This window comes from Pseudopodoces humilis, chromosome 8 (assembly GCF_049639895.1).
Source record: "Pseudopodoces humilis isolate 2021_Gansu_Grassland_sample_001 chromosome 8, ASM4963989v1, whole genome shotgun sequence".
In the NCBI taxonomy this organism is placed as follows: domain Eukaryota; kingdom Metazoa; phylum Chordata; class Aves; order Passeriformes; family Paridae; genus Pseudopodoces; species Pseudopodoces humilis.
This window is the reverse complement of record NC_142207.1, coordinates 25,954,133-25,981,698: the sequence shown is the minus strand read 5'-3', so window position 1 is coordinate 25,981,698 and position 27,566 is coordinate 25,954,133. Positions and strand designations below refer to the sequence as shown.

The 27,566-nt window shown below is 45.3% G+C and overlaps 3 protein-coding genes and 1 long non-coding RNA gene across 8 annotated transcripts in view; 1 reads left to right on the top strand and 3 right to left on the bottom strand.

The window, feature by feature from the left end:
* CCNYL1 (cyclin Y like 1) overlaps positions 1–499 on the bottom strand; it is a 32,540-nt gene extending 32,041 nt beyond the window's left edge. The window contains exon 1 of the mRNA XM_005519891.3: positions 256–499. Coding sequence (XP_005519948.1) covers positions 256–499 — 244 coding nt within the window. The remainder of the gene's footprint in view (positions 1–255) is intronic.
* Positions 500–4,378: 3,879 nt separating this feature from the next.
* LOC148183861 (uncharacterized) lies at positions 4,379–9,259 on the bottom strand. The gene is made up of 4 exons (XR_015773110.1): positions 7,820–9,259; positions 6,602–6,718; positions 6,079–6,135; positions 4,379–5,071 (listed from the first exon to the last, which is right to left on the bottom strand). It is a non-coding gene; the product is annotated as an uncharacterized LOC148183861 (long non-coding RNA).
* Positions 9,260–10,717: 1,458 nt separating this feature from the next.
* On the top strand, positions 10,718–13,754 carry METTL21A (methyltransferase 21A, HSPA lysine). The gene is made up of 3 exons (XM_005519890.3): positions 10,718–10,959; positions 12,130–12,241; positions 13,272–13,754. The coding sequence occupies exons 1-3, from the start codon at positions 10,813–10,815 to the stop codon at positions 13,667–13,669; spliced, it is 657 nt and encodes a 218-aa protein (XP_005519947.2). The 5' UTR covers positions 10,718–10,812; the 3' UTR covers positions 13,670–13,754.
* A 4,044-nt stretch (positions 13,755–17,798) lies between these two features.
* The window catches only part of CREB1 (cAMP responsive element binding protein 1), a 40,118-nt gene continuing 30,350 nt past the window's right edge, over positions 17,799–27,566 (bottom strand). For 2 of the 5 annotated variants that reach the window (XM_088058964.1, XM_014249368.2), the window contains one exon: positions 27,053–27,453. In XM_088058964.1, coding sequence (XP_087915090.1) covers positions 27,125–27,453 — 329 coding nt within the window. In that variant the 3' untranslated portion in view covers positions 27,053–27,124. Of the gene's footprint in view, positions 24,393–27,047; positions 27,454–27,566 lie in introns of those variants that run through there. The other 3 variants (XM_005519889.3, XM_088058965.1, XM_088058963.1) reach the window with 3 other exon arrangements.

Here is a 27,566-nt window from a genome sequence, read left to right as displayed (position 1 = left end):
GCTTGTCCCGCGGGCGGAGGTCCCGGCCCGACCCCCGCCTCGCCGGGGCCGTGACAGCCACGGGGAACTTTGCCTGGGGTGCGGCGCGGGCCGAGCCCCGCGGGGCCGGCGGGACCGCGCTGCCCCCGCCGCCGGACAAAGGGGCCGCGCCTCGGGCCGCCAGTGCCCGCCGGGTGCCCACCCGGGCGGAGCGGGGGCACCGAGGGGACGGGGATGCGGTGCCCGGCGCTCCCCGCCCGCCCGCTCGCCGCTCACCATCCGGGAACTCCCGGTCGCTGATGTGCTGGAGGTGGGGGCCGCCGCCGCCGCCGGGATCCGAGTCCCCCGACTCGGCCTCCGCCGACCCCGAGCCGCCGCCGCCGCCGCCGCCCGCCGCCGCCGCCTGGTACGCGTCCGCCCAGCGATCGGGCCCCGGCGCTGCCCCGCCGCCGCCGCCGCGGGCCCGGCTGAGCTTGGGGCTGGCGTCCGGGGATACGCAGCAGGTGACGGTGTTGCCCATGGAGCTCGGAGCTCCCCCGCCGGGCCCCGGCTGCGCGGCTCCGGGCTGGGCCGGGGGAGGGGAGGCGGGCGCAGGGCGGGTCGCAGCGCGGGGCGGGCTCAGCGCCGCCGCCCCCGCCCCGGCCGCGCGCGGCCCCGCCCGCCCCCACGGCCGCGCGACCGCCCCGCCGCCTCCTGCGCGCGGCGAGCACGGGCCTCGCGCGAGCGGCCGCAGGGGGGAGCCCGGCCCCCGCCCGGCAACCGCCCAATCGCCTCCCGCCGCCGCGCCGCGTGGCGGCCGCTCCGCCAATGGGCGCGGGGGTCGTCACGCGGGGCCGCCGCGCCCTCCCCCGGCCCGTGTTTCCCCCCCTTCCCTCTCCCCTCGCCTCTCCACGCGCACGCGCGCACGCACCGCCGGCCGCGAGGTCTCAGACGCGCCCCCACGGCCACGCCCCCTCGGCGCCGCGCGCTCGGCCCCGCCCCCGGGGTCTCGCGCTGGCCGGGCGTGCACGTGCTGCGGGCGCGAGCGGGAATGCGGGACAGGCAGGGGACAGCGGCGGCCACTGCGCCGCGCACGAACACGAGCCACAACAGCAGCGTTGTCCCGCCGGCAGCCCCGCCGCCGCTCCTGAGAGTTGGAGCAGCCCGTGGCCGGCTTCACCCCTCCCTTGAAAGGGCTGGAGGGCTCCCGGGCCGCCGGCAGCAGAGCCTCAGCTGTGCCGCTCCCGCCGCTCGCTGGGCGCTCAGATCGCTGCTCTGAGCGGTACCTGCCAGCAGTCCGGGAAAGGGACACGGCACGGGGCCGCCGGCATCCCCAGGGACCACTGAAAGTCCCCAGCAGCTGTGTATTTGCTTGCTGAGTTTCAGCTACCTGAGAACTCCTCAGAGGACTGGAATGTTCAAATACACTCCAGGGTAGATGGATTAGAGGGCGAGATACCCACAGCAGTCAGAGGCCCTGATAAACACAAACATGCGTTGTTCTGCAATGAAACAACCTGATATTGCTACAGAAATTTAACTCTGGCCCCTGATAAGAATGGCTCTGCAGAAGACCTGGGAACACAAAAGTATCACAAAGTTCTGCTATCATGCTGGCATTTAGTCCAAAGATAAGCAGGCTCAGGGTTTTACTCAATTTTGTAGGAAAAATCCTAGTGTTGGCTCTCCCATGTGACGGCAAACATGGAGTTTTTGGGTCAGCTGTGTGTAGTTTCTTTGAAGAGAGGAAGTCAAATGCTGTGTTTCCAGAATTTGTACAACTTAATCCTAGGCACAATAAAGGGACAAACCAAATGATTTATAGTCTTATATGAGGATTATTCCCTCGGACTGATCAATGATACCTTTTCATTTACCAGCAATTTCTCTAAATTGTGTTAGCTAAGTCTGTCTCTACGTGTTACTGACAGTTTGCAAGCCTTGTTACTCCAGAGAAATCTGACCTTGCTGTGGATTACACGAGGGCCGTGAGGGGAAGATTTGCTTTCAGCACTTCTTGAACCACTTCAGGCCAACTGAAATCCCTCTGCAGCCTCTGCATTCTTCCTGGAAAGCTGTAGGCCAGCTGTCCTGCTCTCAGCTGTAGGAAGAGCCAGTCTCCTGTTGGGTGGAACAGGAGCCACTGACCTGAGCCAGGGAGGGGAAAAAGGGGCTTCATGCAAAATAGCCATTCAGAGACTGGTGTTTTCTTCCCTCTGGCATTGCACCCACTGATTTTTTGTGAGGATGGTGAGGAAAGAGAAGAAGCTAGAGGGTTAGTGTGGCTTACTGAAGCAATTCATTCTCAAGCAAGAGTAAGAGTTGGCTTGCATCTGCGCTATATAATATGAAAACTGGCATAATGTACTCTTGCAGGAGAAGAGGAATACCTTCCCTCACTCTTTGCACCTGGCTGACTATTTTCAGAAGCTGGAGCAGCGGAGCAAGCTGCACTCATGCTGCACTGCTGGCCCTTCCAGTGGCTCTATGCCGATGGAGGTGAGCTGCTCTATCCAGAGCAGTGATAGGAGCCACAGGCAAATCTGCACACCTCAGCCAGCCAGCAGCCATGCTGAGTGTCCGCGTCTAAAGCCAGGTTTGCTCCTTGCAGCCGTGCTAGCATGTCCTGTGGGGCTGCCTGGCTTCAGCAAAGGGAGGTGCAGCTGCAGCAAGGGCCTCAGGGGATCCCAGCAGCAAGCTGGGACCTCTACTGACTCTCAGCATTGGAGCAGCCTAAAGGGAATCCTTTGCCAAAGCTGCGGTTTGGGGCAGTGGGAAATCCTTGTTCAAGGGTGAGGAAGTGAGCAAAAGTGGCTCACCAGGCAGCTGAGCACCAGGGCCCAGCCATCGGGGCAAACAGCCAGAACCCCACATACTTGTGCCGACAGGTGAAAAATGCTGGGAACTTGGAGTGGCTGGAGTATGTGACGTGCCTCACTGCTATTTGGGTGTGAAGGTTTTGGTTCCTCTGCTTCCCAGAGGCTGAAGTTTCCCATGGTTTCATACTTGTTCTCAGTGTGTAATTCTGCAACAGGGGAGAGATGAAGACTGCTCTTCCCCTGCACTAGTGCTGTTGTAGAGTATCGAGATTTATACAAACATGCAGAGGGAGGAAAGAAATCTGTAGTCTGTTTCCCTGTTAGGACTTATTCATGTAGGTCTTAAGCAAGAGGAAGCTGACTTTTATCCCTGGAAGTCACAGAAAACAGCAAACTGTCCCACCTCCCTGTCATTCCAGCAGAAGTTAAGCTTCTGCTTCCACATACCTCAATACACCAGTAGAGAGTAATTTTCCATATCTGTGCATGATTTCCTTAGCTGCAGTGATGAGGAATATTCATTTCCTTCTCCATTTTGGCAAAGTAACTCTTAAAATCTTAATTCATATCTGATTTATCAGGATAATATGACAAAACTTGTTGCTGTGTGTATTTTCTGCAGAACCAGGCGATCCTGTTAATAGGTGTAGTCTGAGCAACACCCTGCAGAAATTAAACACATTATCTTGTATTTATGCAGCTTAACATTCTATTGACTTACTGCTATAGCAATACACTGAATACCCTCTATCATGATTTATTACTGGTCCTGGTTCTCTTCCTATTTTTTGCATCATCTTTCTACTGTTCTGCTTGATTTACCCCAGTGAATCATCAGACAGTTTCCATTATTAAAAAAATCAATTACTTTGATGTACAATGGGCAGCACATACCTAGTTCCACATTTTGCATAAGCAGGCATTTTGGATGGCAGATCATGGCAATAATGAATGCCTGAGCTGAAAATAGCTTACTACAGACTGTTGGGATCCAAACTCTTTTTCTCCTGCTCCAGAAAGAGAGGTGTGTGCCATGGGACTCTCATTACCACCCCTTGCTTCTGAGCAGGGCACCCAGTGTGCAGCAACCCTCCCATGCTTTAATTTTCACAAAAGGGAAAGTAAAGTAACTTTCAAAAATGTGGGAAACAAATCTTAATTTAAGCCCTCACGTGAAGTTGCTGCAAACTTCAGGAGAACTCCAACACAGCCTTTAAAGAAGGCCATAAAGCATCTTGAAACAAACCCTAAATCAGATTGTGATGACAGCCAAATGAGTAGTGACCTCTGCTCCTAATATGCAGAGATTAGAAAGACCTGTGGTTTATTCTGAATATACAAAGGACCAGACTTGCTCCTCCTGTTAGTCTAATGAGGTCAGAGGAGCAATACCCTGCCAACTACTCCAAGTGAGGAGCATACCCTGCCAACCACTAAATGCAGCTTCTGAGCTATAAACTTAACTAGATGTATAATTATTTGCAAGATGTATAATAAATGAAGACTACCAGGCTTGACAGGACTAATATTAGTGCTACCAGCTGTGTTTTGGCTTGTGGGCTTACAGGGGGAGGTAATTCTGTCTCTTTACTTGGCCCATTTGCTGAGTACATGTGAGCTGCGTTCGAAGGAACCCCACTTCTCAGACAAGTCTTTGCATTTCCTGTGATGGTTCCTTGTAGGCAGAGTTGTGCAGGTTTTTATTTAACTCCCTCTCTGAAATCTCAGCACTTGCATTCACAACCACACAACCCTGTCGTCCTTTGCCTCATGATGCAAAACCGGGCTTCCCTTCATCAGCAAGCAGCAGTATTCCTAAGAGGAGATGTCTGAAACCAAAGTTACCAGCTTCTTTATGAGTAATAACTCTTGAAAAATTCCCAACTCCAAGCATATGTCCTTGTCCACACCAACTACAACAAGAAGATGAGAGTCTTCTAAAAGGCTTGAAATTAAATTGCAGGATTTCCCGTAAGCCATCCAGCTTCACAGTCACCATCAGTCCCAGAAATGGAGAATGGCTTGTTGCACACACTTGGCTATGCTTCACACGACCAAGAATCTTAAATCTTGTAAACTCTGCTGTTATCTTCACCCTGACTTGGTACTGCACATGCCTTTCCAAGGTCATGTACCTCCTTCCCTGTCTGCAGGGTGATGACACCAACTCTGGGATGTGTTTTGTTCAATTTCTCCCTTCTTAGAAAGTGTCACAGCTGGGGGAGGAGTGCTTTCTGATCCTACTTGGATAACTTGGAGAAGAGCCAGGGCTTTGTCTTTTCCTGGAAATGTAGCTGCAGGAAGAATGAATCACCAGGTTGAACCTGTATAACCAACTGAAAACAAAAGCTCAGACTTCTGTGTCTCACTTGGAAATAATTGGGGGAAAAATAGGCATCCTGTTTTGAAAACCACTACCAGCTGACAGGACAAAAATGTTGCACGTGTGATGTCTTTTGAAGCTGACAAGTAACCTAAGACTACAGCCATTTAAGGGAAAAATCCCTGAGCAAAACAGTAGTTAGGGAAATAGAATATTCCAATGTTTGGGGGAGAAAAGTAACCTGGGAGGTTATTCAGAACACCCAAGGTGGATTTTTAATAGCCCTAAAGTTTCACACACTATTAAATCTCCTGTACTACCTTGGCTAGCAGTGAATACAAGCAAACCAGGGCTGGGGAACCTGTGTTTGATAGCATAAGGACAGACTGCAGTGCTGCTGTCATTGATTAAATCCCTCCTTTTGCCTTTGCTGCAATCTAAGATGTCATTACAGGCAACGCAGTAGCTGCTTGGCTGGCATGAGAGCATCTGGATCGCTGCAGGGGTACCAACGGCATTGGCATGTGGGAGTAAACCTTTATCTTAGCTTCTCTCTTCTGCTCCTACCTTTGTTTTGTCTTCAGGTAAAATAAAACCAGCTTGACAGTTACCAAAGACTAGGTTAGACTTAATGGAGGCTTAGTACCTGAGAAGAAAATTTGAGATGTGCTGGAGCCAAGATGGAGGCCTGCAAAGCTGTACTCTGGGCTTGGCAGAACCACCACATCAATTTATCGAGTATTAGAAATAGTTGTTACTGCAGGTCAGGGATACAGATTTCTTATGTGGAAAAGGAAAATGCTTTTCAGTATTTTAACACAAATATTAACATGAATAGTGGGTTTATTCATAACTGTGCATGTGTAAGTCCTGCAGCAAGTTTATTTAGGGTAACCTTCTGCAGTTCTAATTCCAGCTCTGGGCCACCAAAGCCTGGACAGTGGTGCTAAGGGGCCCTCCCTCTTAGTTTGAAGGTACCTGAAATTGTTTAGACTCAACTCTTCCATCTTCTCTATCCTCTGATGGATTTTCTTTCTAAGGATTCAAGAAGAAAACACTGACAATACCATTGGAAATAACAAAAAAATCCCCCACATTACTTGTACATTACAGGTACTTGGATTCTTCCTTCTTTTAAAAGAGTAACATCTGCACTGAGGGAAATGCCTTTGCATCTATATGAATGCTAAGCTGTCTGCCTGTCCATATAAATTTATTTTAAATTGTTTAAAATTAGTTGTTGCTAACTAGTTTTAAATTAATACAGTGCATTGCTTGCACTGTAATTTCCTCTCCAATTGCAAAACACTGCAACTAAAGAGCCTATCATAAATTTCTCCACTTAATGTTAAGCCTCTAGATACACACTCAGACTCCAAAAAAGGAAGGTTCTTGTAGCATTTTCCCTGCCCCGTGTCTGTTCCAGTTCCTCACCAGAGCCCTGCGCTCCCAGGAGCGCTGCTGGAGCAGCCTTTCCCAGGGTGCACCCACATCTGCTCACCTGTCAGTCTTGCTCCGTGCGTTATGGACTCTCCCCTCCCAAGACCCGACACTGGCATCTCGTGGCCTGCAAGTTCAGCAGCTGGAGATGTGGGTAAGGCTGTAGGTCTGTGAACATCTGAAAGTGGGGGGAGGTTGCCAGCAAATGAAGTGCAGCTGGCAATCCAGTGGTTGGTTGTGAAGAAGAGATTACTCGATTTGCTTTTTCCTTGACTAAAACTTCAGAACAATGTCTGCTTTCAGACCTGCAAGGCCATTGAGAGCTCACTCACATAATTCTACTAAAAGCTAAGTGGTCTTTCTGTAACAAGACACTTTAATAAATGTGCCACTTATATGTGGCAGTTTATCAAGAAGCAAGGTTGAAGGGATGAATGTAGTATTACTGATGGGAACAATTCTCTCTTCAGAGGTTCCAGAAACTTCCTGTGTTTCAGCTCAAGCACTTATGAAATCATACATCTTCATATTTTTGATCATTACTTCCACTGTTTAATGTAACTCATTGTGTAAAGGAAATTAAACACTAGATCATTGGATTATACATTTATTTCAATATTTCACATTTTTTGCAAGGATCTTTCAGAAGCAGCAAGTTCTAAGGTCTACTGATAACCCACCATTTTCTGCAGAAACTTGTTTTTATTTTTAATTCACCCCATCAGTTTCAAAGATGATCCAAATCACTTCAAGCTGAGACTGTCTTGATTCTGCAACTGCAAGCTGTCATCAACCAAATTAATCTCTGCTTTATTCCCTTTGTATTTAACAGCAAGTGATTCACCACCCCATCTATTTTATTGGTGTGGAGAATCTGGAAGATTCTTCTACTGGTGAGGATGAAAATGTAAAACTTGTTAAATCATTTCAGTGCTAGTCATTTGAATGGCTACATAGAGTGATACATAGAGAGAAAGACTGCTTTCTTTTCTGGGTTTTCCTGCACACTTTGTGTTAGCTCTTGTTCATTTGGTTGATGAAAGCTCTTAGCAAAGCAGATATCTGTCCAAACTTTACTTCTAAGACAATTTTCATACTTGAGTGGAATGACAACCAGAAGTAGCTGCTGTTTATTTTGGGAGGAAAGGATTAAACCAGAAGTTTCCACACAAATGTAGAACAGAAACATTTGGAATAAGGCGTTGCTGTCAAAGGGTTATCAACAACACAGGTTTCTAGATAGAGTTTAAAAAAAAAATCAGATTGTTTCTATTTATACCTGCCTTTGCCTTGGTAACCAGAGACTGTGTGAGGGATGCAGTATTTTCCCATCATGGATGTCTCCAAAATCCATGCGCAGACATGCGGTGCATCCAGTGTCTGCAGAGCTATCGCAAGAAGTGTCACTTTCATTTCTAAGAGAGGATTTTGCATGCTAAGCAGCAAAGTGAAGATTGCAGAAAGAGAGTTATATTAGTATAGATTCAAAATAATTTGTACTCATTTCTATCTCACCTACTTTGTTCTTTGATCTTTTAAGTATTTCAAGGACCATTGCGCTTAAACACTTTTTCTTAATTACCCCAAGCAGCTTACCCAAATCCGAAGTGGCAGGATTTACTCATAATTGGCTACATTATGCCTGCTTTATCAAGTAGTTGAATGAGGTAAGAATGGATTTGAAATCGGTGTTTTTTCATGCTTTAAATCATTCCGCTTACCTTAAAATCAGCTGTTTCCTACTTCACAAGATTACCTGCAGCTTAGGTGTCCTTACAGCCCTCTGCAGTGCTCAAAAGCCAAACCAGGCTATGTTCTCACCACTTCATTGCTATGCTGAGCTTTAGTCCTGCTGGGAGAAAGCATTTCAGCTCTGGGCATCTTTTTTAGCCGTAGTTCTGTGTTGTTTTGTTTTCCTTATCCTTTACTGTCAAGAAAGGTAAAAGAAACCAAGCGTGTCTCTCTGCCACTATAAAATCCAGGTACTCTATTTTCTTAGAAAATGGATGTGGGAAGGTGAAGAGAAGGTAAATATAGGCTCAGAATGAATATGGGGAATCAGGGCCCTCATTAAACTTCTAGTGGACTTGCTTCTCCCTTAATAGCTTCACTATCCAGTTATGATCTGGAAGGTAATTTCTGATCTTCTGGCTAAGGCTCGAGGAAGTCAGTGCCAGAGCAACTTTATCAGGGAAGAAGGGGAAATATTTCTGGGAAGCAGGGCAGGATTGGTAGAGAACCTGCTGCACTCCAGAGATATTCAGGGATATCTGACTAACAAAATCACATTACTGGGATAAAAGCACTCACTGCATTATCATCTTTGGGAACAATACATTTTCACATGCAGCCTTTTTTTTACTCTAGTTGCTATTCAGCCACTTGGTCTTATGAAATCCTGCAGGGGAAGAAAACTCATCTGGGGGCAGAAAGGAGGCAGTTGGGAGCACTGGAGCCCTGCTACTCCTCCATATTCTGGTTGGAGATCCCAGGGCTGGCATGTGGTACAGGAGGTGGAGGTGAAAGCTTTGTACCATTTGGGAGTTTCCCCCTATTTGCCTGCTGGTGTAGTTTAGGCAGAGTGTAGGTGACTCAAAAAGTCATTCAAACAGAGTTCTCATTTCAAAGGTAATTCTCTCATTGCTTTTCCCACACCGCTGATATAAATAATTAAAAAAAAAAAAATTATCGAGATAATAGCACAAGCAATTTCAAACTCTCAAAAGCAGGAATAGTGGCAAAGGACCAGCACTTTAGGACATAAAACCACAGAAAACTGAATCATCACACATGTTCTGGCATATTTATAGGGAGAAGTCTGAGTTGCCATAAGACAAGTATGGACTGGTTTGGGACTAGTGAAATTTTGGGTTCCATTCTCCTACAGTAGCAGAACCTTAAAAATAAGCTTTACTTTCTGCTACCCCTGTGCAACCTCTAATGATCCTCCACAGAGGTTTTAATGAATCTTGAGCCACTCTGTTGAAACTGACAGCTTTTAGATGTAACCACATTTGCCTTTGTCTGCCAGAGAGATTTGCTGGTCCCTATGGGAAAGACAGGGAAGGTTTTCTGGAGCTGGTTACGGTCCCCAGCTTCGAGGGGCCAGCCTTACCCCATCGGTGGTGTCACCGGGAGCTGCCAGGGCACAGAGCCACGAGAGATGGGGCAGAGAAGATGTGTCGCCTGCCCCTGCTGCCCCACGCTCCTCTCAGGGGCTGAGGAGCGTGGCTGCAGGCACTGCGCCTTTCTGTGGGGGACCTGCAGCAGTGTCTCCAGACAGCCAGAGCAAGAGTGCCGCCAGGACCCTTCCCTGGCTGTCCCCTGGCCTTTAGCAGTCTTTGGAGCTAGTTCAAGTAACGCAGGAGAGGAGCACTGTGTTGTTTTGCCAAACAAGAGATTAAATGGAGCCAAAGGTGAAGAGAAGCCCATGCACAAAGCGGCGGGGAGCGTTCCGCCACACGGCCGGGCGAGAGCTGCCTCGGCTGTGCTGCCTTGGTCAGTGCTCGACTGAGATGCAGAACCGCAGTGTTTCTGCGCGGGTTGCCCAGCGCTTGAGGGAGCGGTTCCAGGCTGCGATGAGCACTTGCAGAGATAATATTCTCCGTGACAGAAATGGAGGACGAAGCTTCCTGGGCTGCACAAATGCTTTTCCCCGGCACTGACTTCAAACCCCCCGAAGCAAAAGCTAGAGGCTGGCACCACAGGGAGGCTGCGGGGACAGCTGACAATGTCCCAGGGGGCGTGGGACCGTTCTTCCCGTAGCTTTCCGTGCGGCAGTGGCTGTGAGCAGCCAGGAGCCCCTCCGGGCCCCGGCCTCCCGCAGGAGGCAGCGCGGCGCTCCCCCCCTCGGGCCGCCCCGGGGCTCTCCCCGGGCACGGCCCCTCTCCCGCCTTTGCCCCTGTTCCTGCCGCGGCCGCGGGGCAGGAGCGCTCCGGGGACCTTCCAGCCCAGCCCCGCCCAGCCCAGCCCAGCCCAGCGCTGCGTTCCCGGGACGGCCGCCCTGGCTGGGCCGCTGAGCGCCGCCGTTCCCCGCGGAGAGGCCGCGCCCGGCCCTGGCTGAGGCGGCGGGGGCCGGGCCGGGCACTGCGCGGCGGCCCCGGGGCTGCGGCGCGGGCGGGGCGGGCGGGCCGGGGCCCAGCGGGGGGCCGGGCCTGTCCCGCGGCGGCCCCGGGCCTCTCCCTGCCCGCAGCGCGGGGCAGCTCGGGCACGGCCTTGCCGGCGGCGAGGCCGCGGTGGGCTGGGGCCCGGGGCGCGGCGGCCGGCGGAGGGATGGCCCTGCTGCCCTACGAGGAGGGAGGCGGCTGGGCAGCGCGGCAGCTGCACAGCCCTTCGGCCACCTTCCACTTCGCCAGCCGCACCATCCACCTCCAGCAGGACTGGCGGCGGCTGGGGGTAGCGGCCGTGGTCTGGGACGCGGTAGGTGTTCATGGCAAGCGCAGCTTTTCTGCACTCGGTGGCTTCCTATGCCTCTCGCCGAGCTTTCAGATTCACCATAGAAAAGTATTATTTACCGTAGAATTGTAAAGGGAAGGCTTTAAATTTTATTAATCAATTAATAAATTAATTAATAAATTTTAATGTTAGGAAAGCAAATGTTAAGCTGTGCTTTACTTTTCCCTCTTCCCCCATAAGAGATCCTGCAGGAACGCAAGGGAGACGTGCAACCTAAACCCTGCACAGCCAGTGCCCGGTGCAGGAAATATTCTGGGTAACTCTCAACTCTTTCTTTACGGTGGCTGGTGATGTTCGCTTGGCACCCTTCAGAGCACAGCATGGATCCCACCGCTTGTAGCCTCAAGCAGGATTGCTGATAGACTTTATCTTGGGGATAAGAAGCATCCAAAAGAGAGGAATTTGTGGTCGGCCCAAGGCTGCAGGGCAGTTGCTCACAGCATCATTGTAGGAATCCAAGGGCTTCCCATCGGGTTGGATCTCAGTCTACACATACTGAATTTTTACCTCTAGTTTAAAAGAAGGACTGTAGCATTTTTTGCAAACTTCTCAAATTAATTGGTATACAGGGTTGCTGATCTTTCTGGACATCAACTTTGACAGAACTTGCTGGGGGAGAGTTTCTTATCAAGATTTATATTACATATAACATGCTAGATTCAACCAGTGAGAAGTGTCATTAGTTTACTTTCTCTCTTTCCTGAGGGCATACCAGTGTTGTGCAGAAACCATTTGAAATACTGTGCAAGATACTAAGAAACCTTATTCTGGACTTTTGCAATACTTTGTTCATTTGCTTGGCAATCCCTCAGTTTCTCCTTTCCAAATAGAACTTTTTCAACCTTCTGTTATGTTTGGGGATTCATGGAGCAGTTACCACATCCAAGTTGTAACCTCTGTGGTTCTTTTTTCCTTTGGCCAGTAGGAGCCTTCCATAAAACTCAATAAAAACCTTCCATAAAGAATAAAAAGACTACATGTGCACACAGGAGGTGGAGAAGGGCTGAACAAAGTCTTGCTGCAGACCTGAAGCACCTGACCCTTCCCATAACCTTCTCTCTCAGGTTAAACCAGAAACCCCGTGTTCAGTATGACTGAAACCCTGTGCTTAACCGCCCTTGTCTCCTGGCTTAGGCTGTTGTCCTGTGTGCTTATCTGGAGATGGAAAGCATTGATCTGAAGGATCGGTCTGTGATCGAGCTGGGAGCTGGAACTGGATTGCTGGGAATAGTGGTCACATTACTAGGTAAGGGCTCTTTTGTTGTCTCATTTAAAGCAAATCGCAACTGTAGTAAAACTAGCTCTTTCACTTGGACATGCCTGGTACAGAAGTGAGCACCTAAGCTGCATGCATGAACTGTGATGGTTCTTCTCTGAGTCATCTTACTTCCTTGTTAGACTTGAGAGCCTGCTGTGATATTTGTTGTAGTGATGGTGCCACTGCAGTTTATGGCGGGACCCTGTTGAGGCTGACGCCTGTTGCCATGGTAGGCAGCTCAGCAGAATTCAGCTCTGCAGCTATTCCCCTCCAGGGAACAAGAGCTGTGCTTCCCTTCTTCTACTTGTCCTCCCATGCAGATAAAGCTACAGACAGAAACCACTCTCCAGGCTTGCATAAGCCTTTTGTTAGTCTGTCTTGCAGACAGGGCATGGAGAAATGAAGTGATTTGCTGCTGATCTGTCTGTAGCTGAAGCAGGAACTGGGTACTGTGTTAAATGTGTGCTATCTTTCCCAGATTAACTTGGTAATTCAAAGCTCTAGTGGCTGTTAAAGGTGCCTATTGAAATCATAGAAACAGTTTGACAAAATACAGTCATGCCATGCAAAATCATACAGGCATAACTTTTGTCTGACCAGTGGAAGAGGCTCTCTAGCTGCCTCTCTCCTACAAAAAAATATGGAATTGGAGTAGGTTAATTGTAACACCCCCTGTAATTTATTCTTTTGTCACATATGGAAGGGCCAAAAGTAACTCCTTGACTTTCATGCATTAAGAAAAAGCACCAGAAAACATGTTTTTTTCCCTACCCAACTTAATCTTCACGTAGAGTACACTTTATATTCTTAAGTGACTGCTGAAGGCTGGGATGTCTGTAGACAGGGGGTTTTGCTTGTTTTGTTTGTTTTGTTTGTTTGTTTTTAATCAGGCAGCTCAGGGGAGCTGTTAATGTTTAACAGGAATTAAGGAGCCTGCTGGAGTTAGAGCACTGTATTCCATTTGCTGTCTTGAGGGACATGGACTGTGAGTGTGAGCCATGTCCTCCTGTCCCCTTAGGTGCCCGTGTTACCATCACAGACAGGGCAGCAGCACTGGAGTTCCTGGAGTCAAATGTGCAGGCGAACTTACCCCCTGAACTACGTCCCAGAGCGGTGGTGAAGGAGCTGACGTGGGGAAAAGACCTGGATAATTTCCCTCCAGGAGCATTTGACTTTGTCCTGGGTGCAGACATTGTTTATCTGGAAGAAACATTTGCAGAACTGCTTCAGACGCTGGAGCACCTGTGCTCAGAGCGAACAGTGATTCTTCTTTCCTGTCGTATCCGCTATGAGCGGGATCTCAAGTTCTTGAAGATGCTGAGAGAGCATTTCTCTGTATCCGAGGTCCATTATGATTCCAGTAAGGATGTTCATATCTACAAAGCACAGAGGGGTAGTCGCAAGGATGACTTTTGACTCTCTGCTTTGTTAATAATAAGCCAGTGATGCTGTTCAATTCCCCCCTTTGTTTCTACTCAATACACTTGTTCCTAAGCATGAAGTTGCAGTTGTGTTATTTCACTGGCTTCTTGTTCTGATGGTCATGTCTGATCACTGGGTCTGATACAGCAAGGATTGTACTTCTGTTCTGAATACTGAACCTCTCCTTCCTTTCTGAATAGAGCCGTATAGGGTGTTCCACCGTCTTTTTATCAAATGTAATTTTTGAAACTGATTCAAGTTGCAGAAATCTCCAGCATCAAAATTGTTATATCAAATGTTATATCCAGCATCTGAAATCAAAGCATATTTAACTTCTGGGGGAAACTTATAGACATTACAGTGGGTTTTTTTCCCTTTATCACTTTCGTAACTCTAGGAAAGTAAGAATGGATGAAATGAAAGCTAATGCTCCAGCTCTAAATTCTTTAATTCTTCAGGACTTCTGTATCTTAGAAGTTGTGGTAAAAGAAACCACTTAAAAGGCAAAAAGAACCAAAGGCAGATGCTATGAAGTTGTTCTATTGTTGTCACTGCTGTGTTGAGGAGACACAGTGAAACAAAGAACAAAATCTGTAGGGGTCTGGGAACAGGGATTGCCAAGTAAGCCAACTTAGAAATCAGTGGTATTTTTACCTGACTTGCAAGCAAGTGGGCTACGCCTGCAGTACTGAAGCAGTTGTGGTTTCTGAGTTGTCCCTAACAAGTCTGCCTCACACAGATCAAGGCTCCCTGGAGGAGATACACATGCACATGTGCCGCCAAAAAAGTGCAACAAGGAGACTCAAGCTGTTCTTAAAATATCAGATCAGCCCTTGACTCTCAAAGTACCGCTAGATAATGTTCTACTTTGTGCCTTTGCTTGTGCTCCCTCTGTCTCTGAGAGCTGTTATTTAGGAAAGGAGGGTGCTCTGTAAAGTCTTTGTAGCAGGGGAAGTACTTACTCTTGCATTACTTGGGACCTTGGGGCAGTGTCTGGGTTTCAGTGTGTTTTCAGTGCACAGTGGTAGTTAAGACAGTTTTAAGTAACAGGTATCATACCTTGAGCTTCTAAAACACATCTGTGTGTTTATCCCACAAGATCCGGGAGTCCAGCTCACACCAGCAGCAGACTTCCTTCTCTTTCTAGTGGTGGAAGAATGAAACTGATTAAAACAATGGGCTAACAGAAGACAGCTACACCTCTGAATGCAGGAATTGCTTTACTAACATTTTTTAAAAAATTTGTGTGGATGTGGAACTTTTTTTGTGATAAACTTAAAAAGCCTCAGCTCAGGCTTAGACGTTGGGCATGTGCATGTATTTGGCACTAGCAAGAGCAAACACCTTTGCACAACAAAGCAGCAGCAGCTTTGGGTTATGGACATTTTGGAAGTTTTTGTCACTTTTGCTCCCATCCTACTTCCTGGTCGGTGGTCCAGAACTGCTGTGCTGACTGTAATGTGGAAACGACACATTTATCATTAAGGTTTGTGCTTCATCCCTGGCACATTTCTTGCATGTTTGCAGCGAAGTTCCTTGCTTGGCTACGGACCCCGCCTGGGTGTTGCTGCTCTGAAACACTTGCTGTAACAGTATCCTCAGAAGCCACATGGTGTCACTAAAACAGTAGTTAGGCAGCTGGCTGGGAATTCGCAGCCGGAAAATGGAGTTGGAGTCAGTTTGAGGGAAGGAAAACAACACCTTTAGTTGAAAACAGATCATGAGATGAGCTCTCATGTGTCAGGCGTAGCTTCTTGTGTCTTATCAGCTGGGTGAGCAGTGTTTGAAAAGAATTATGAGCTCTCCCCCATCTCTCTGGCTCTAGGTTTCCAAGTGTGGCTGTAAGTTCTCACCTCTTCTCTTCCTTTTCCTCCCCACTGGTGTTTCCTGGTCTCCAAGCTCTTCTGGGCTCATGTGTAGCTCAGGCTCCCCTTGGGCTGAGCTGGCAGAAAGCAGTGTGCTGGTACCTGGGCTTGTGAGTGCCCAAGGGAACTTTTTTGTGGGAAAAGCCTGGTGGTGCTGGGCCCTCACAAGAGGCTGGAGCTGGCAGCACTGACAGCCATAGCAGCTTGCACTGTTGCCATAGCAGGAACACGCTAAAAAGCCTGCTTAAATAGCACAGAATAAAGCACAAAGTAAAGGCTGGTGCAGCAACCTGCACACATCTAAGAAGGGGGTTTTGCCCCAGGCCTTGCTTTGACGGTAGAAACAATTTTGTACTTTTAAAACAAATCAGTTTAATTCCATCTCTTTCTAATTAAGTTTTCAGTGTGTCAGATTTCCCACTGCTGCTGTTACAGCCCACAGTCATCCTGCCAGCGCAGGCATGTGCCAGTAGAGACCAGGCTTGGCTTCTCTGGCTGTGCTGCTGTTACACAGCAGCTGTAGGTACACCCAAGGGAGTATGTTTGAAGGCTGAAGTGATGCTACTGCCCAGAAATAATTGTGGAGAAAAGCATGAGATGACACTGGCAGCTCAGGTGAGTGCCTTGCCCCTGACCACCAGCTCTTGGTGGCGCCTCCCCAGCTCAGCAAGTGACACCCCCCAAGAGGATACTTGCTCCTCTGACTGCTACTGGGGGGCAGGTGATGTTAGATTTAGACCAGATCCAGAAATACTGCAGTTAGACCACAACCATGTGCATGCCTGTTGTGGTTGCATTTAAAGCTTCAATGTTTAGGGGCAGGCAGCGAGAATGTAAGTCAGCTGAAACCCACAGTCCATCCCCCCGGGCAGTGCTGACACCCATGTGCACCAGGCAGCGAGCGCTGCCTTCTGTTGTCCATGTTGGGCTTCACAAGTTTTCTGTATTCCCATCACACCTTGAGGGAGAGGTCAGGAGTGAGTCAGGCCGTGAGCAGGCGTGCAGGACAAGTAGCAGAGGTGTAACTGCTGGTGAGTGAGCACAGGGAGCAGCCCTCTGCAGTGACACCTGCAAACTCAGGTGTCCCAACCCAGGGTCCCATGTGAGCTCCTGCTCTAGTATGAGATGCTGCTGTTGCTGTTTGGCCATCATACTGACACCCTGGCCAAGCACTTTCTGTCACCCTGTTCATCCCAGCACTCCATCCCACAGAGAATCCCACTCTCCTTCAGCTGGTTCCATTGCACGATCCTGTTTTCTAACATGATCTGAGCTCACCTGTAGAAGGACGTGTTTGGCATGCATCCCTGAGTAGCAGGGCAATGCACAAGTAAGTTTCTTCAGAAATCCACTTGCTCTAGGGAGTGGGTCCCAGCCACAGGAAAGTGACCACGTAAGACACAACGATGCTGTGATAATGAGGAACCATCCCTGAAACATGCGAAGGAGAACAAGCTTTTCTGAAGTATCATTGCAACCAAGGTTATGTTTGATTGATATTAAGACAAACAGCTGACTACACAGGGATCTGTGTTACCCAGTCCTTTTCAGTGCAAAGTTTAAGCCAAACTGCATTTTTATCTCAGGGACTAACCCCTGTTTGGGATTCTCTCTCATTACTGTAGATTTTTCTCAGCAAAAACGTGAATGGCACTATAAAAACTAGAAAATCCCAGCTGTAATGAGCTGACCTTACTGCTTCCTCTTGATTTCACTGGAGGTGTGTTTACCTCAGAGCTGAGTTTGTTCTCCTGGCTTCCATCCCTGTGTTTGGATCCAGCCTTGCAGATTACATAATAGGGTTGTGATCCTTGCAGTGTTGGCTGCCTTCTGTTTCTGTTCTGTTCTAAAGACCTGTAGTACATAGTTTACAGGAATGCTTGAAAGTGAGACATGCAGCATATTTAAACTGTGAAAGGCATAAGTGTTTCAAACATTATTAAACAACAGAACTGCCACCAGAATGGATATTGGAAAGCAGGTTTAAAAATATCAGGAGGAAGAGAAACTTTGTTTTTCAGGACTTAACCTCTGACTAATTCAATGATGATAAAAAAGCCTTCTCTTTGGGGAGAATACTTTATGAATACTTAGGACAGGGCACAGATTGAGAGGATACCACAGACTGCTCAATATATGCCTTTTCCCATATTCCTCTAGCTAGCATTTGCCACTAAATTAAATTAGTGTAAATGGAACATCCTGCTCAAAAAAGAGACTTTGTAGAGTTTTTTAAAGCATGTTTATGTGACTGCACATAAATGTTTGTGTAAAAAGGGAGTTATGACAGTTTATACCACAAAGGTTACAGTAAGAAAAAGCACTTCTTTATGACAATAATTCACAAATTCACAAGAATCACTTTAATATACAAAGCAATTACTACCATTCTGAAACACAAAGCAGCTAATATGTACATAGTGTTAATAAAATGCATTATAACCCAGTACATTTTTAAAACACAGATAAAGCACAAAAAAAAAAAAAAAGAAAAAAAAAAAGAAAGAAAACAACACAACAGGGATGTTTCTAGATTTTCGGGGAGATGAAAAAAGCATTTATTTTCCCCCAATGCTGGATCTTCATTTAGTCTTTTAACTTCCACAAGTATGTGAGAGTCAAGCTCAAATACCCTGTTCTGTACTGACATGGTTTGGGTAAAGAATCAGAAATGCAGATGAGGTGAACATACTCTTTCCAGCTTACACTACAAAGGGAGAATAATAACCTTCGCTCTGGAAGCTTCCCTGAAAAACATTGTTTGAAAACAATTTCAAATGATAAATCCAGAGTAGAAACAACTAATTTCTGAAGTGAACAACCAATTTGTGGACAAAAGTCTGTGGAGGGGTTGGCTGCCAACTAGCACCTCTTCTTGCCCAGTTCAAATCCCAAGAAGTCCATTTTAAGCAGCACAGTTTCAAATCTCATATAAGCTTGAAGTTGTAGAACTTTTTAAAATTAGTATTTTAATATAAATAAATGTAATTAAACACACACAAAATGGAGTGGCACCTGGATAAAACACAACTTGTGGAGAGCACCCAAACATCCTTAATTATTAAGAGTGGCCATTTCCAGATCAGCAACTGGCTCAAGGCCTGTCCCCATGCTCTCACTCAGCTATCCCCTAATTTAGAGAAACAAACAGCTGAGGCCGAGTGAACTGCTCAAGTCCTGAGTGCAGTGACTGCTCAGCTTATAGACTGTGCCAGCCATGGCTCACTCCAGCCTGTCCCTGGCCCTTTCTCTGCCAGCACACAGCTCCCAAGGACAGCTGACTGCTCCTGCCTCTCCTGCTGAAAGCGAGCCCTGAACTCACCACAGAGCAAGTCACAAACTTGCACCTGCGGTGCCAGAAAGCAAACAGGTCACTCACTCTCTTCAATTTGTGCCAACCAGCCCAAGCATATCTCTTTGCAGGCCACAGCTCAAATATATTTTAAAACACATTCCAAGGCAAAACACTTGAAATGCAAACCCTCTTTACACCACCTGGATCTGGTCCCTTTTCCCCAAAGATTCACACACTGAAGTCTATCTATCCACAGACCTGAACCTGTCACAAGCACACAGTAGGCGGATTTCAGCACCCTCTCTTCACCAGTTTGGCTCCTTCCAGACCAACTGAACTTCAGGATACATTCAGGCTTTTGTAAAATCAGTGTCTTTTACAGCTAGCAAATCACACAGCTCACAAAAATGAGTTCCCAGGCAGACGACAGGGAACCATCAATGTACTGTATGCTTTTTAAAACCTGCTCACACTGACAGTCTTCAGGGTTAAATTATCATCATTCCTGCAAAATAAAGGTGGTTGTGCTTTTCTTTTCAAGCAGGGTGACACACTGTTAATGTACCTTTACCTCCTGGTGTCAAATTATTGGAAAGCCTTTTGATTTATTTTCTTAGAACGCAGCTTGTAAAATCTGCAGACAAATCTCAAATTAAGAAAAGGGAAATAAAGTGGCTGAAAAATAGTTTAGCTTTCCTTCCAAATTAACCTCCCTTTCCCACATGGGATCACTGAACTAGTTCTACTCTAAAAATAGTTTCACATCCATCCTCTACGTACTGCTCCGAGACACCACAGGCTTGATTCTTACCCCTTCAGCTCTCCTGCCCTTCTGAAGCAAAGCCTGCTGGGCACCAGGTGCTGATCCGCAAGTTCAATTAGCGAAGGAGTCAACTGCTGGGCAGGAGTGAATTGTGTGCAGGCAGCAGGATCACAACAATTATGCCAGAAATCTTCTCAAGCAAACCAAATTTATCTTAATTTTTTTTTTTTTTTGTTCTCTGTGTTTTGTTTGGGTTTTTTTTGGGTTTTTTTCTTTTTTTTTTAAAAGTGCACATTTTAATTAAACATTTACAAAGAACATAGTGTAACAAAAATAAATACATGACCTTTTGGTTGGATCACTGGCAAATGTTACATCACTAACCAGGCTCCAGGGTGAAAAAATTACAATAAAATCAAGGTCTTAAAAAATCAATTAAATCCTCTATCAACTGTCATAGATTTGAAACCACTGATATAGAACCTGCTTTGATGTGTGGACTTGTCTTTAAACCACAAAAAGCACTGCCTGCCATAAATGAAAAGACAAAATAAAAAGCATGTACCAGTTTTCATTAACAGATGACTACTTGCTGCTGCAGTTTACTGGAAGCCCAGATTTTAAAAAAGTAACCTGTGGTACAAACTTAGGTCAGAAACTATCAGGGCTGTTTTTCCTTATTAAATATTTTTTTTTCTTTTTTTTTTTCCTGAGCCTCTTAATGATTCCAAACACCCCACCAATTTTCTGACCAATGTACATGTACCAGAGAAGACAGTGATCTACAATGCAAATGCCAACTCCAGGCTAGCCAGAACTACAGGTGTCTGAGCAGTCCTGACAAGCACAACAGGTTAAAATTGTGCTTTCGGATACAAGCAACGGTGCCGGCAACTACCCAGTGCTGGTGAAATTGCTGCCTAAGGAAGAATGCATCGCCACTATCCCAGGAGGAAAACAGAAGTCTTACCAGTGGTTCCTTTAGAAAATAACATCTTAACAACCTTTCCAAATGTTTTGCCTTTGATATATAGCTGCCAAAGAGAAAAAGCACAAAGGTGAATTACTCTGGGTGGTGGTGGTTGTAAAACAACTGTTTACATAATTTCAAAAATCTTCATCAATAAAAAACAAACTTCACAAAAGCCACAAAAGATGAAATAAAATTCTTGAAAATGGATAACTGAGAGACAGCACAAAACAAATCAATAATAAGCGCTAGAATAATGCAGCCCAGAGCTACTGGGGTTAAGGGAAGCTTTCACACACACACACACACACACACACACACACACACACACACACACACACACACACATCCACACATACCCAGACACACAGAAAAGTAAAAATTCTTTTTCTGACCTCCATATACTATAATACTCAGCATTCCTGACTTAAAAGCTCTCAGAGCTGTAGATTATATACTGTGTGTATATATATATATATGTACATATATTATACATATGTATTTTCCAAGAATATCTAAATTAAAAGAGCACCTTTGACAATATCTTAACTGCCTGATTGGTGCTGTTGTTTTGCAAAATAATGACATTACAAAAATTATATTTCAAACCAATTCTTGTTTATTATGAACATAACGGATCTAGCCCTTTCTAACCCTCTCTTCAGGTAAAACAGTCTATCAGTTCTTGAAAACTCACAACCGTGAGATATAAAACTAATCCTCCCTCCCCCTTGTCAGCATAATTCCATCCTACTTCCAAATGGCCTTAGTTTATAGAAGCTTATTACCCCAACCTCACTACTTGGTAAATAACATAGGAATGGATTCCTGTGTCACATTCTTTCCCTTTTTGGGTCAATATGAATAGTAAAGCATGTATGGGTAGCCTAGCCAGCCCTGTACTTGGTCTAATACATTTTTTATTATTGTAATCTATAATTTTCATTAAATAAATTTGTGTCCCTAAATCCTCAGTGCAGCATAAATAAAAATAAAGATTCTTGCAGACCCCTATGTACTTTGAATTACATTCCTTTTCTTAGTAAAACTTTATTTGCTAATGAAGTCTAGGCTAAAACCACTACAGGCCACTTGCAGACCACACACAGACAAACAGGTAACACAGTTCTCCTCTCACAGCCACACAAATTTGCAGAAACTGTGTACTAGGAGAACCCCACCTGGGCACTGTTTTAGGCTCCCATGCCCATTCAGCCCCCAGGCTTTGTGCCCAAGTGATTATCAGCAAGCTCTGGACAGTGTTCATTACCCACTAGACACAGCTCTCAGTGCCCAGCTCGCCTTGCCCAGGTTCACAGCAAAACCTCACGTTTTTGCAAACAAACGTTCTACAAAAGAAACAGCCTTAATGTGGGCATATACAGCCTTTTTGATGTTTCTCAAAGCTGGAGGAACCATTCCACGTAATTGCAAATGAAGCCACCATGAGCTTCATGTTTTACAAGAATGATTCCTGTATTATCAACATTTCTACTTCAGTACTCGTTCTGGAAAATGTAACCGTTTTATGCATTTGTATTCGCCGATTTTAAGAATCAGATAGTTTTTATAAAAGCACTGCTGAGAACTTAGGCTCTTCTTTAAATCTGCATGGCTAAACTAATAGATTCCTCTCCCATTAAATAAAACCACAAAAATCAACTCTCTATGGCAGATAAAAATAGACCATTTATAAACATCCACAAAACTTGTGAAAATGAATTATTTAATATTTCTGATGCTTATGTTATCTTCTTGAAATACGAGTGTAATTTGAATTTCCTGATAACTTCAGATTTAACGATAATTCTGTAAGTTTAACCCTGCTCCTTTTAAATTAAGTCTCTTGGAAAGTGAATGCCCTCTGAAATGAAAAATCTAGAACTTTTAATACTGCTTAGGTGTTTGAGACTCAACTACCCAGAGTCTTCCAAGTATTTTTCTTATAACGTCACACTGACTGTATAACCTTTTAGAAGCTAATGTATGAAATTTATCTTAAAAAGAGATAGAGTGAATGGGAAAAAATATTAGCTAATACTCTGCTAGGCAAGGCATTAGTATAGACCAGAGCCTTATCCATATCTTTCTAGACATAAAAGTTTGACCAAAAGCCCAAAGTAAACTTATTCCATCAAATGACCCAAGTTAACACAATGAGAGAGACTGGCTTCAAGAGGGCCAGTACACAAACCATCCATGATTCTTTTGGACAACTTCTTGATGTTCTTTTTTGGTTCCTTTTGAGCATGATTATTTTGAAGTCCAAATGCTTAGTACAGAGGTTTTTTTTAAATATTAACTACCTTTTTTAACACCATAAATATGGGAAAGATCACAGTTCCTCAGTGCACAGAAAAAAAAATTGATCTTGCAAACATCTGAGGCACATGTGTAATTTTAGTTGCAGGAATAGATTACTCAGTGAATTTGACCCTTTCCATGAAAAAATACCTCAAATAAATTAAGAGTTTAGCTAACCTGGCCAGGCTCAAATAATCAGTATTGTCCCTTGCAAAGCACAAGTTGGAATATCTGTGTTTGAAGTCCTCTTTAATATTTGAGGTTGTCCTAGTAGCTGTCATACTGCAAATTAATTTATGTATAGAAGGTAGCCTCAAAAGAATTTAGCAAACCAGGCTGATATTTCTATTCAGTACAATAATTTCCATTGCATAAGTCAGCGGCAGGAAAATAAAAACAACCTCATTGCGTGAGAGGACTTGGGACACAGACCATACTATCGTCAGGGAGTACTTAAGTGGAGTTGGCCATGCTTCAACTGCTTAGTTGTTCTGCATACAAATAGGTAGTGCTTTCATGTGTTACCCCTGTTTACTATGTGACTGTTTTCAGAACATCACGATTGCATCTTTTTAAAACAATTTTCTTTCCCATCCAAATATCACTTCCCAACCTATATCCTATGAATTTGGTGTCTGTTTTCTGTGTGTTCAGAATGCTGAATGCACTTGCACACATAAACTATGAGAAGCAACAACTGACCAGTGAAGCTCATCTCAATGCATTTGTTTCTGAGGTATGGAGAAGGTTTTACTAGTCCAGGAGGGCTTAATACAGACTGCAAATCAAACCCCTTCCTGGGCTAGTCTGAAAAAGGTCTGTTATCTCCACACCAAGAACGGGACAGTGAAGTGCCCTTTGTCTGGCATGCTGCTCAGCTGTGTATTTGTGCAGTTCAGCATGAACGTGTGAAACCAATTTGGCAACCATTGCTTCTTCATTGTACCATGCATGCTCCACCTATGCGGCCCACAGTTCTCTGGACCAAGAGGCTGGGGTGGTTCTGTCTCTAAGGCAATGGAAAGAGCTCAGCACAAATTCTTGACATCTTTACAAAAGGACCCTCCCCACAGTAACTTCCCAAGTGACCACTGTTACTCCTTGAAGAGGATCGGGAGACGAGAAAGAAGCCTGTTCTTCTTCACGCTGAGATTGATGATGAAATTCATCTTGTAAGGGGAGAAGTGGAGGCAAGTACTTGAACATTCACAGTTTGATGCAAAGCACAAATGAAGTATATTCTGTAGTTGCTTCAGGCAGTTTTGCGCATAGAAAAAAAGAAATGTTTAGAAAATAAAAAGTTTACTTTGTCTTTCTGGGTATAGCCAGAACCAGTCTCTATCCCACCTGGACAAGTGAAAATGAGAATCCAAAATTAATCTGATTTGTGGCAGTAAAGGTCCTTAAGTGCTTTCAACTCCTCAATCAGTGTCTTGTTTTGGTTTTCAAGCACAGCCACTCGATTTTCTAGACATTTCACATACTCCTTTTTCTTCCTGCGACATTCACGTGCTGCCTCTCTGCAAAGCAAAAAAAGGCCATTCAAATCCAGAACAATCATTTGCAGACATGGGCTACCTAACTGCTTTCAGGCAAACCTTCACTAGTACTGCCATTTTCAGAATATGGAGGCATTGTTAAGAAATGCAAGTGAGGAAAAAACACTGAGTTCATAACACCTGCTCCTCACAAATCTCACACACACTCAAGATCCATGTATCATTTCAACATGCAGATGCCAGTAAGACAGCACCAATAAATTATTATTTATGTGAGCAAAGGATCCTACTCAGTGATAAAATTTTTCTTGCAGGATTTACATTGGAGCCTTTAGGCTGAGTCAAATGCTGCTGCAATACTTTGACTTTATTATCATCTATTATTCTTTTTACAGTTTTAACTTTTCCCTTTGCTGCAGTCCAACAAGATGATCAACTGGTGTAAAAAGTGCTGTATTTAGAGCACTCATGTATTTGCTCTTGAGCAATTCTTTCATTTTAATAATGATGTCTGCATCACTGCAATGATAATATTAATGACTGAAATAAAAGCAAAAAATAAAAATATCATGAAATTAACAGTAGAAACCATGTAGTTCTTTAGTCCCTGTCAACTATGCCAAAAACAGACCTCAAGATAGTCAAACTTCTTAGTCTTTCTTATAAAGAGTGAGCTGCCTGTAGATAACTTGGTTACATACCAAGAACACCAGTGAAAAGTACCAGAAGGTATTAATGTGCTGCTGAGCATCCTGAAGGCAGGAACACCAAGGCAGGAACTACCCTGCACAGCAATATAATGGCACCAACGTGCAAAGTAAGCACAAGGCTAAATGCCACGGGCAGATGGGAGCTCAGGCAGAGGGATCTCCTCCTGCAGTGCAACTTGTCCAAGCAGCACTCTGCAGACACATGGAAATAAACACTTATTTGCCCTGAACCTTTAGGTGCAAAGCAGAACAGCTTCAAAAATAAGAGTCTGTGTGCCCCTTCATTGCAAACACTACACAGACTGATGAGACAGTCAGTGTTCTGGGAAATGACAGGAGAAATCAGAACCCCTTACTCCCCTTACTATGTAAATAGTAGCTGTAAAAACAGAATGCATTCCAGGACCTAACTGATAAGAAGCCTCTAAGGTAGTTTTTGAAATTCAGCTCCACAAATGAGACAGGATGAAGGAAACATAGCCTGTAAGCCCTGAAGGGACTCAGGTATTCATCTGTCACTCCCACAAATACAATTTCACATGCTTGCAGTGCTTCAGTAAACCATGTGTAACATTCAGAATTTAAGTAATTTTGGGCTGTTACCAAAAGATTAAGTACTGGTGGATCAGGAAGTGCCTCCCAGTGCAAACTACTAACATGACTCCTTGGACGATAACATTTTCTTTCTGTGATTTTTTTCCAGCTTAGGCTGTGTATATTAAGAAACCCCAAGTCTCTGTGTGCTAGTTGTTCATTATGAACAGCCAGAGTTCTACTGAATTACAACAGAGCTTTAAAAATGTAAAATTTATACAGAAAATTTGCACAATAATATCTATGAATATTTACACTATAATCCTGCAGTAAGTGCCACCTTACCATCTGCCTCTCTATCCTTTTTCCCCACTTTGCTATGGAGCTTAGATTTACAAATATCTATTAAGCAGACAGGCTAAAAGCACCCCATGCAACATGATACTGTTGCAAAAGCTGTCAATTTAACTCAAGTGGGGTAATTCCCCATTGTTTTCACAAACACAAAAGCTTTCTTTTACTGGAATAAGACTGATGACTAAATGAGGGTATTCTGTGATTCTAACTAATTTTTTTTTCAAATGCAGAGCCTGAAAGGGTGATATCTACTATTCACTGGTATGAGAAAACTATATGAAAAGGGAGATGGATGACATTCTGTACAAAAACCTTTTTAAAAAAGTGAACTCTGCTGTTCATCATTATTTGCTTCATTAAAGGCCCTCGTATAAGCACTGAGTCTGCTAAGTAAGTTTCTATTGTGTTCACAGCATAGCAACCTACAGAAGATAAATGAACCTGTACAACATCAGTTTTTTCAGACTGACAGATGAAGTTAACAAGGCTTCCAGGGGGCTTCCTCTGCTCAGAAGGGCCAGGCGCACTGGGTCAGTGTCACAGTTTAACACACAGGCTCCAATCTGTGGCCCGTGGGTAAGAGTACAAGCTTGGTGTGATGGGCTAATTCAAGTCTGCCCCTTCCCACTCCCACAGCAACAGGCTTCATGAGCATCAACTGCTCAGCTTTTCCCTACTGCTCCTTTCCTTTGCTACCTCCACCCACTCCCACCCCTAAGCTTAGCTGTTCCTCCTCACACACTGAATCCTACAGGATCAAGTCTTTACCTTTCTTTTAGCCCCTCTGCTGCCACTACTGGCTCCACAGGACTTCAATTAAAACGAATAGCTGCTCATTTAGCCTTTGCTTGAGCCCTTCTGCCCCTGGAGGAGAAAACCCAAAGCAGCTAAAAGAACAAGTGAGACAATCAATAAAGTACTCAGGAAGAGCACACGTGGGCCCAGCAGCAAGGAGAATGCATGCAGAAGGCTAAGGGAAAGAATTCAGGAAAAGTTAAACCACATGAATTTAACTCCTAAAAAGCAACTCATCTTGGTGTTTATAAGGACATATCTGCAGTCATAAAAGAATCTCACCAACTGCTTTTCTCCTTACTGCAACAATCAAATTCACACACCTCACAGAATGAGTCTGACACTTTACTCAAGGTTTCAGGCGCAACACACAGCACTAGTAGATGTGCATTTTTGCTCTGCATCTTTAAATAAAGGCAAATTCTTCATAAAGCATTTCATAATGCAACTAGGAAAGATCAGGACTCTTAGTGCTTGACACACTAGGCCTATGCAGAGCTGACTGGGAAAAAAAAAGTGATCTGAGTGTACGTGCCTGTTCTTCATTAGACGCACTTCTCTCTTCCGTGCAGCCTCTTCTGCCGGCTGGGTTGGAAGTGCTGGGGAGGATGCCATGACTACTCCTGGTGCAATGGTGCTGGTCGGGGCGGTGCGGATCTGGTAGGTCTGCACATCTCCTGAGGCAGCTGCAGGGACACACATGACATCAGTCTGGTGACAGTGCTGTCACACGTGCTGTGGAGAGCATCTACTCATGTCTCTAAGCTGTCACATCTCTAACACAGTCACCTCTCTGACC

Bases quoted from the DNA above. Each gene is read 5' to 3' on its own strand.
- METTL21A (XM_005519890.3), top strand. From the start codon at position 10,813: ATGGCCCTGCTGCCCTACGAGGAGGGAGGCGGCTGGGCAGCGCGGCAG. The intron at 10,960-12,129 runs GTAGGTGTTCAT...CTCCTGGCTTAG, and splicing joins CGGCCGTGGTCTGGGACGCG to GCTGTTGTCCTGTGTGCTTA. The intron at 12,242-13,271 runs GTAAGGGCTCTT...CTGTCCCCTTAG, and splicing joins AATAGTGGTCACATTACTAG to GTGCCCGTGTTACCATCACA.